Source organism: Oryzias latipes, chromosome 5, assembly GCF_002234675.1.
Source record: "Oryzias latipes chromosome 5, ASM223467v1".
Classification (NCBI taxonomy): Eukaryota; Metazoa; Chordata; class Actinopteri; order Beloniformes; family Adrianichthyidae; genus Oryzias; species Oryzias latipes.
In genome coordinates, this window is record NC_019863.2 from 20,341,682 (window position 1) to 20,352,153 (window position 10,472).

Here is a 10,472-nt window from a genome sequence, read left to right on the forward strand (position 1 = left end):
CCCTTAAAGTACACCCCACGTTCCACGTCTCTCACATTAAACCTGTTTTGGACAGCCCTTTGTGCCCGCCTTCCACTTCCCCACCTCCCGCCCGTATCATTGATGGGGGTCCGGCGTTCACTGCCTCCCGCATCCTGGATATCCGTCGCCGTGGCCGTGGCCACCAGTACCTGGTGGACTGGGAAGGGTACGGTCCTGAGGAACTCTCCTGGGTCTCCCGTTCCCTCATCCTCGACCCTTCCCTCATCTCCGACTTCTTCCGCGCCCACCCGGATCGTCGGCCTGGACCGCCAGGAGGCAGTCGTTGAGGGGGGGGTACTGTCATGGTGGCCTGTCAGACTCCTCCCCCTCCAGCTCTGCTGCTCATCCCTCTCAGCTGTGACCACTCTACTCATCAGACACCTGCTACTTAAGGAGACCCAGCTTCATCATTCTCCGCCAGTTCGTTAACCCTGATGGTGCCTAGTCTCCTGAAGCTCTCTACGTCTGGCCCCCTTGTCTCGTCCCAAGTTAACCTTGACTGTTTTCTTCGCTTCAGGTCCTCACCTCATGCCAAGAGTGTCACCTGAATCTCACCTCCTCGAGCAGCAGCTGCCATAACACTCCTCGTCGACGTCACCTGTGTTTGTCAGCCACAGTGTCTGTGCTCCTCTGGATCTCCAGCCACGCCACGAACTCTGTCTGGCCTCCCAGCTCTTGGGACTCTGCACGTACTGTACCGGAGACTACAATCAAGAGCCGCAGCCACGTTACCCACAGCCTCGTCAGGAATCACCAATAACTTAAAATAAACTCTTTACTTACCTTTCACTCACCTGTCTCTGCCTCTGGGTTCCAGCGTCTGGGTCCGTTCCGTGTACTAGCCATGACATGTAACATTTTACAAAAAAAGGCTGCACACAGCCTTGCATCCAACTGGTGGTTGGATGACAACAATTTGTCTGCATACACACAGAAGACCTGCAAACATTGAATAATTACAACAGAAGCAAAAGATAAATAATATGTAATCAACTAAAGAAATGTTTTATTTTAATAAATTAAAAACTTTTATGCTCTCGCGGGCCACATAAAATAACATGGCAGGCCACATGTGGCCTTCAGTTTGACACATGTGATTTAGGGGGTCAGTCACCTAAAAAGGCACATGCACATATAAAAGCAAAAGCAGGGAGACTGAACAGGGTTATACCACACCATCAAAGTCCCAAAAGGATGACTAAAGTCACACCTGACAGGGTCTAATAAAGGATACAGAGGCAGCCACGGTGCAGAGGTAGAGCAGTCAACCTCTGATTGGAAGATCACAGGTTCAGATACTGCCTTCCCCGTGTCAAACTATCCTTGGGGCAAGACACTGAACCCCACTTGGCCCTTGGTGGTTATAGGTTGGCACCAGTGTAAGGCAGTGTGTGAATGTGTCTGTGTGAATGCTGCTGTGACTGTAAAGCACTTTGGGCCTTTTAAAAAGGTAGTAAAGTGCTATACATATATACGCTATTTATGATTTAATAATCAAAGGAAATTTGATAGTGATTGTGTGCACAGGGGCACTTTTTTTTTGCTTTTGGTGTGTTGCTTCCCTACTGCGCACAATCAGTGCTGATATCCATCTTTCTTTGGACACAAGCATACAGTTCAAGCCTTTGTGTTCTGCTGTTTTCATCAGATGGCATTAACACATGATGCTTTTTAGTCTGCAAGAAACCTTGGTTTTATGATCATAAAAGAAACCCACAAAATTGATCCTCCAACAACATGCTTTATTGTCTACAGGCAACGTATCTGACAAAATGTGAGCAAACATCTACTATATGTTCAAAGTACAGTATTCCAGAAGTTGTTTGGTGGTTTGGATGTAGCTTTGGAAGCGTCAGCCATGTTTTTGTGCTCTACTCAAACACGACCTTATTCATGTCTATCTTTTTCTTTGTGATCTTCTCTTTTAGGCTTTTTGTTCAATCTATCTTAATTCATCTGTAGCAAAGTCTTTATCATTTTTTTGCAGGCAGTTTTGCGGGCCTTTTTTTTTTCCATTTGCATTTTGACATCAAAATTAAAAGTTATGTTTTCTATGTTTAACAGGACAATGAAATAAAAAATAAATGTGAGCAGTTATGTCATGCAGTAAACTAGCCAATCTCGATGTTATCTTGTCATATGAAACAGGTCTTACTAGTTGTGCAGAAAGCTGTAACTCGAACCTTTTATCGACTGAAGCAAGAAAACAAAAAGTGCATGCTTGAAGCTAAGTGGTGCAAATCGAACAAAAGTTCATTTTTACTTTGTCATAACTCAAAATCACCCAAGAAGTGCAATTAAACATTACCTCGGAGCCATTGCAATCAACACACTGCTTTACTTTTTCTTTCTTTCTTTCACAGTGGTTATTCATCAACCTATCAACAATCTTGAGCATAAATTGTAGAGTTCAGTTTTAGTTCAAATTCTTTTATAAAACATGATTTTGAACTATGTACTGGAGAAAATCCATGCAGTCGTGCATACATGAGAAGAGAATGTGGACTGGAAACGGATTGGAACCACAAACATTTTCACCATGAGGTAAAATTCCTAATCAAGAAGCACAGCGTTCTCTGCATATTTCATTTGCATTCTCTTTGATCAATTAAAACAAGCACACAGAGAGATCCCATGTGACTTCACAACTGCCCGACCTGTTTCAGATGCTTTTAATGAATCAGTGAAATTAACAGTAATGTTGTTATCTGCAGCCTAAAACAATTCTACAGAAAATAGCCATGCGTTATCAAGGGGTGACTGTTGTTGTAAAGATGTGGTTAAGGACTGTGGCTGCTTTATAAATCAAAAAGGTCTTCTTGTTAAAATTGATTTTCTCATATCCGTGCAACTATTTTACCTGTTAATGCATATACAGTAAGGTAAAATAAGTATTTCCACACCCTGGGATTTTGCAAACTCTCCCACTTAGACATCATGGAGGGGTCTGACATTTTCATCTTAGTTGCACGTCCACTGTGAGAGAAAAAATCTAAAATAAAATCTGGAAATCATGTTGCATGATTTTTTTTTATTATTTATTTGAATGCTACTGCTGCAATTAAGTATTTGAACACCTGTCTATCAGCTAGAATTCTGACCCTCAATCCACTTCCACTCCACTTTTTCTAAATCAGAAGCACCTGTTTGAGGTTGTTAGCTGCATAAAGACACCAGTCCACCTAAAACAATCAGTGAGACTCCAACTACTAACATGGCCAAAACCAAAGACACCAAAGACAAAGCTGTAGGGGTCTCAATGATCCTATAGTCAGGTGAGGACCCAGCCCAGAACTACACAGGAGGAGCTGGTCAATGACCTAATAAGAGCTGGCACTACAGCTTCCAAGGTGGCCTAGCAAGTCTCCCAGACTTCAACCCAACAGAAAATCTTTGGAGGGAGTTCAAAATCCAAAGAGGACAACCCAGAAACCTGACTGATCTAGAGAAGATCTGTGTGGAGGAGTGGGTCAAAATCCTTCCTGCAGTAGGTACAAACCTGGTGAAAATCTAGAGGATACCTTTGACCTGCACCATCGCAAACAAAGGCGACTGTACCAAATATTAACATTGTTTTTCTCCTGTGTTCATATACTTATTAGCAGCAGTAGCATACAAATAAATTCTTTTAAATTTTAATGTTGTAATTTTTAGCATTTTGTTTGTTTATATTATTGTCTTTTAAGTTAACTTTTTAAGTAATTTATTTATGCATTACGCATTTATTGTTATTTATCTTGTCATTATAGTGTTAGTTTAGTGTAATTTAGTTTTTTTTTCCTTTCCGAGTGTGATATGTGTGCTAACTGGACAACAGAATTTCTCCAAATGGTGATTAAAAAAGTATTCTCTACTCTCTACTCTACTCTAAAAAGTCATGCAATGCGATTTCCTGATTTTGTTTTAGATTATGTCTCTCACAGTGGACATGCACAAAATGAAAATGTCAGAGCCCTCCATGATTTCAAAGTGGGAGAACTTGCAAAATTACAAGGTGTTTAAATACTTATTTGCCTCACTGTATAAGTTGTATGGAGTTTTATTACTACCTAATGCCATCAAATGTGTGGAGGCATGTCGGCATGTTGAACCGGTATGCTGGCAACAAATGAGTCGTTCCAGTAAACAGGAGTGACTGGTTTTATGGCTCGTTGCTGGTAAGGCTCAGATATGGATCGTTGTAAAGCTCTATTTTTATGAATATAGTTATCATCATTCGCTGCACAGCCTTGTTTTCTCGAGAATGTGGATCTGTGTGACTGCCATGTTATCTATACAACCTTCACCTCTTTTGTTTTACTTTGGAAACCTGTTCAGAATCTTCCAAGTCATTCAACATCCCCAATAAAACAAACTCCTTCAACTCAGCTTCGCTCGGTCTTAGCCTCTTACAAAGAGCATGTCATTTTAGCTGAGGTCTTGGTGCTGGGTGAGCATGTAAACTACTGAGTTACAGATTATATTTGAGAATACAGGGACAACAAAAGGCAGTTTATGGAGGGGTGAAACCCAATGCACATCATGTTTTCTATTCTGCTGCCATTGACCTCAAACAGAATAGCAAGAATGACCTATTTTGTTTGCAGTAAAACACTTGCACTCCAATCTTCTGATGTTTTTAACTGTCTTTCAGACTGGACAGGAAGAAAGTATTTCAACGACAATTGTGGATTTTGGTAAACGGACAGAAGTAAGTTTTCCGCTTTTTGGGTTTGATGAGCCATAAAGCTGAAATCAGGAGTGAATGATTTGTTTAGAATGTCACATGATATCTGCATGACAGCAAACATTTGTATTAACATTCAGTTTGATCGTGATTTCAGGGCTGTTTTAGTTATCACACAGTGATCAGGATGTCCACAGACCATTTCAGTCTCAACAACAAGCACTTTTCTTGCGTAATGGAATCCATGAACGGCTGCATTGTCAACCAGAACAAACAACAGAGAATAAAATTAGTATTTGTGCACAATTTTATTGAGTTCTATAAAAACAAGACGCTGAGATTGACAGGGCTTGTGTAAAAACAAAATAAATCCAAAGGTACAAGAGGATAAATAGAATGATAAAACTGCAGCTGATTTCCATGATCATCAGCTCCTATGCTTGCAACAAGTTTTCTTGCACATAGATGCACAGAGTTCAGGGCCTTTTGCTATAAATGTGTGGAACATCACACACTTCCCCTGCTCTCTGTTGAGCTGTTGGTACACAACCATAAAGAAAAGACATACTCAAACCAGAAAAAAATACACAAATGAAAAATAATGCATGATCATCAGTCAACAATTGAATGCTGTACAATTCATCAACATCTCAAAAAATAATAATGGTTCATAAAACCTACACGAGCCAAGCACACTGGCTTACATTTTTTGTAACACCTTCCCTCTTACAGGAAGTCTGTGTCTAAAACTTTGGGCTGGAAGACTTTCTCTGTCAAGACAGCTGACCTTCTTCAAGACTGCTTGCTACTAAGGCTAGTGGCTTTCTCATGAAGGTGTCACAGGCTCATGCCAACCTCCTCGATCTTCCAGCCACTGGAGTTTTTCCCAAACTTGTACACTAGCCTTCGGCCGTCAACTCTCTCCAGGATCTCCCTTTTGTAGTAATACCTGTGAGAGTAAAAGTATGGTTCAGCAGAGGCTCACAGACCGACCTGTCTAAGTACTTCATTCAAAGCTTCTGTTTGGTAATTTGGCAGTAAAGTGCAGCTCACCTCATGGCACGGCTCAGCTTCTCATAAGTCATGCTGCTGTTCTTCTTCTTCTGGCCCCACATCTGAGCCACGGCCTCGGACTTGAGGAACTTGAACACCCCTTCCCGACGGTCCTCCCACTTCATCAGACCCTGGTTCTTCTCTGGGTGAATTAGAATGTCCCTGATGAACTCCCACAGGTGAGTACCTCGAGGAGCTGTGAACAGGAGGAGCAACAAGTTGAATAAATTTGACTGTATCAGCACATAAAGACTCTCATCTGTGAGCTGATAAAGATGCAAAAGTTATGCAAAGTCTAAGGTACAGGTGCAGAAGATTTACAGGGACATTTACCATGCTTGTTCTTTTTAGAGATGCTGTAAAGGCCACTGCTGTGTTCTCTGCTCACTTTTGGAGGACGACCCCGCGGCCTCTTCACCCGACATTCTCTTTCCTCAGTCTTGATGTGCATCTCTGTCGATACAAGAAATCAGACCGGATGAGGCTGCTGAATTCTACCCTAAACGGAGGCTGAGAAGCTCTGAATGCTTACTCACTGGAGATCGGTGGGTAAGAAAACTCTGGATCTGATTCACTGCTGCCGGACTCTGGCGAACTCTGGTTCGGGTAGCTGAACATTCCTCCTGCAGATGGAACGAAAAGAAAAACTCTTTAATTCCTGAAAAACTGAAAATACTCATTTTCAATTAATCATAACAATCTCAAGTCCTTAAAGACAGAGGACTGACCATTAGTGGACCCGCTGAACTCGCTGTCACACTGGTTGTCAGAATGGTAGCCTGTATAGTCCATGGACTCAAAGCTCGGGCTCATCAGGCAATCCTCCTCCTGTAACATTAACTCTTTCTTGTTGATGGGTTCTTCAGCTGTGGGCAGCAGAAACAGACGGCATCCCATTAAAACTCAACTGAATAAGCCCATTCTACATGTGCTGTATGTCCAGAGTATTTACCGTGTCCAATTTTGATGGTGCTTAGCAGAGGATAGTTCAGGTTGTCCAAGAAGTTGTCCAAAAGCTGACAGGTCTCATTCATTTCTGGTGCTGACAAGTTCAGCAGTTCTGGAGACCAAAAAGACATAAACATAAATGATCTGTTTTAAGAATTTCAACTCTGTTGGCTCAAAAATGCAGATTTAACTGGAAAAGTTATTTGACAAACTTCCGTCATATCAATGACTCCGAACTTTACCATATTTAGTCTTGTGCTCCTGTAAACTCAGGTAGAGATGTGGGCCAAGGGCTGGGCCAAACGTGGCTGTCATCTGGTCCTGGTCCATGTGACAGAGGGTGTGGCCATCCATGGCACAGTATGTCAGACTCAGGGTGCTGGCATCGAACTGGTTTCTCTCTACAAGGTTGCTGATCCATTCCAAAACATGTTCTCCAGTCCAGTTCTCTGGGTTGGTCTGTCGGTACCAATTTCCTGATTAGGGAGAGGAGTCACAAAAATATTTTCATTTGTTGATATTTAACACCCAACTTGTAGAGTTCAATTTCTTGCTAAATGTGCCAATCCTTAGCTTTAAAGTTAAAATCCACTTAGGAAGAAAATCCTTTGGGATTTGCTTTTAATCAAACATTGCTTTCTTCATTGTGCCTTTTGCAAAGTGTGGCATGTTTTAATCATTTATGATGCTTCTGCATAGTCAGCCATCAGGGATGTGGATAAATGTAAAACAGTCATGGTCTGGAGTTCTGAAAAACTTCTCCACTAAATAGACTCAGGCCAATAGGCAAAATGACAGCATTCCTGAGCACAGTGGCAGTAAGACTTTTTCAGTTAATGATTTAGCTGCTGAAATCAGGCCAAGGCGTGGTGAGGTCTGAGAACCTATCCCACACAGCATGAAAAACCAAAACCATAACAGCTCAAAACTGGCCTCTCACCATTCATGTTGGAGTTCTGCAAGGGGTTGATGCTGGGCAGCCCACCAGGTGACACCCCATCAGACAGGCCAGTCTGGTACATGGTGAGGTTGGCATTGGTCAACACGCTGCTAAGGCACGAGGACGACATGATGAAGCCACTGAGAGACACAACACCAATGCTCATGAGTAAAGCAATGAAAGGCAGAAAGACCAGAACATGACAGCCCAGCAGCAATAATACTGGTGTAGAATGATTTCAAAATGATTAAATTGATAGTAACCTGCAGGAACGGTAGCTTGAGCTGCTGTCAGAATGCTCCAACACGATCCAAGACGTGTGCAGTTCAGCTCCCTGGGTTTCTGTCTGTTCCTTATTAAGCCCGTGAGCCAACGAAACCACTTTATAGGCAGGCAGGTAGGGAAATTCCAGCTGTGGCTCCTCCTCCTCCTCCCACCTCCACTTTCCTAAGAACCCAATCATCAAAACAAACCTGTCCTGTTTTTCCCCTCGTCTTTGAACGATTTCAGTCAGGAACCCATGACAATCTTTGCTAAGTCAAAGGCTTTCTTTTTCTAAATGAATCTTTGTCTTACAAGATTCCTGCAGTTTATGAAACAGAGCAGTGAGATGTTAAGGAATCTTCTAACAGCTCACAGAGACGATTTTGCGGTTTCCTTCAGTGGAGGTTGCAGTGTCAGGTTAACTGCATTCTTTCATACTCAGACACACAAAGAAACAAAAGCTTTCTGGAGTCTGCAGTCTCAAGTGAATCTTTCATTGTTTTCATCCTTTACATCCAGTTGAATGATCATTTTTCCACATACAGATACTTAGCCATCAAGAAAAGATAACATTAGACGCTAATTGATTTGCAGGTGTGACTTGTATGAAAACAGCCTGTCTGTGCCGGCTGCCCTGTCAGCTTGAAGATTGTTTCATCAAGGCGCTTTTTACTGTTCAAGTTCACACAGGTACCTACTGGCAGCGCAGTAGGTCACTACAGGGAGCAGACAGTGAAAAATGCACAAGTTAAGTACACAGCAGCAAAAGTGAGCTTCATGCAACATAAAGGATCTGTTCTTTATGGAGATGCTGGTGGATTCAAGGATAATGCTGGATTCTGCATTGAGCCATCTGTGACTTATCTGCCCTCCATCTTTGATGGTATTTGAAATTTGTAGTTGCTTCTGTCAAATCTGACCTTGTTGATAATTGTTTTTATTTACCTATCATTAACCAGAATTATTTTTCTTTTTTCCTTTTCATGAGGTGAGAACGTGACTGAGTTCTTTACAGTTCAATGTTTCGTCACAAGTTAGAAGATGGTAACATCTGAGTTCATGTTCCTCCTATCTGATCTATCAGGGAGGAGTTACCGCCCACTTTCCATCGGCTGAATTCCTTCTTCTCTGTTCTTGTCAGTTGTTTCTGCACCATTATGCAAATCAATTCTTAAAAAAAATGTAGTGTGATTCCCTGGATTCTTTTTTAACCTTCTGTCTCTCACGGTTGAAGGCTGTCAACCATACAGACCATAACTCGTCTTTTTTAATGGAAAAACGTGCAGAAGAGCTGACAGCTGAATACTTTTTTGCCTCGCTGTATTAAGGTGGAAGCATTGAGCCTGTCTCCTGAGGAGATTTTCGTGGAATGCTGAATCCAACACGTAAACATTTCAGGGCAAACTCTGAAATTTGCAAAGGTTTGTGGGGATATTCATAACCTGACGTTAATTATCCACCTATAACAGCAGGAACATTTTAGTAAACAGTAACACAATGATGATAATAAAAAATAAAATAAAAAACTGTGCATTAATTTGGAGTTTCAGTAGAAAATGTATCCTACATTTCAATCAATGCACCAGTATCTGCATGATTGCACTGCTTTAGAGATTTTATCAGATGCTTTCATCCCACTTTTTCATTATTTTTTTATTTTATTGTTTCCACAAGTTTTTTGCAAGTTTTTCCTGCAAAGACTATTGATTACTATAGTTACGATTAGGAAAATGTACCAAAAATAGAAATAAATAAGCAAAAATCTATCATCACATGGGAACAAGTCGTTACTGGCCCTGCAGGTTTTCTGGTTGATTCTGAGAGCTGATGACGTCAGTCTCAAATTTGGCCAAAGGAAGCCGCCAGCATTTCCTTTAAAGACTACTGTGCTACTGCCCCCATCTGGCCCAGAGTGGAACTGTGATAAAACAGGTGTGGAGAGTTCATTCAGTGAAGTGTCAGTGGAAAATAAAAAAATGATTTATTGACTATTTATTAACTACTTTTTTACCATCCATATTGTGTGAGAAGTTTCTTTTACAGTCTGATGTTTACATAGAAGAAGGAAAGTGAAGATTTACTGTTTAATATTTGCATGATTTACAGTAATGAAACTTTTCATTATTTAAACTTTGTATGAATTTTGGATGCAAATCATTATAATTGGCTAAACTGTCATTATTACGTTGTGAGACAGTAAACAGAAAGAGTAAACATGGACATTTGCCGACTACAGTTTCATTTTGTATCAGTCTATGATCTAACTGCAGCTATTCTCATATTTCTCCAACTCATTTAAATCCTTCTTTCACTATGTGTTAGCATAACATCACCTCTGGCAATTCTTATGTCAACAGCTGAGAATCATCCTTGATTACCACTGTTGATTCTGATCACCTGCAGTTGTGTGACTATGAAATAGAGAGTGATAGTTTCTGATGTCCATCTGTTCCTGGTCAAAAACAAAAAACAGACGTGATAGTATATTTTAATTGGCAAGGGAAATTTACTTTCAACAAGATACTAGCCTATTAATTTTGTCAAAGCTTGTGTCTTTGTATTCCTGTAGCTATTGAGAAC

The 10,472-nt window shown here is 41.1% G+C and overlaps 1 protein-coding gene across 1 annotated transcript; it reads right to left on the reverse strand.

Moving 5' to 3' along the window:
• Positions 1-4,976: 4,976 nt before the first annotated feature.
• Positions 4,977-8,218, reverse strand: LOC101162593 (ETS-related transcription factor Elf-3). The gene is made up of 9 exons (XM_011475233.3): positions 7,892-8,218; positions 7,629-7,768; positions 6,931-7,164; positions 6,693-6,800; positions 6,469-6,606; positions 6,277-6,363; positions 6,074-6,193; positions 5,741-5,936; positions 4,977-5,636 (listed from the first exon to the last, which is right to left on the reverse strand). The coding sequence occupies exons 1-9, from the start codon at positions 8,089-8,091 to the stop codon at positions 5,525-5,527; spliced, it is 1,335 nt and encodes a 444-aa protein (XP_011473535.1). The 5' UTR covers positions 8,092-8,218; the 3' UTR covers positions 4,977-5,524.
• Positions 8,219-10,472: the final 2,254 nt, after the last annotated feature.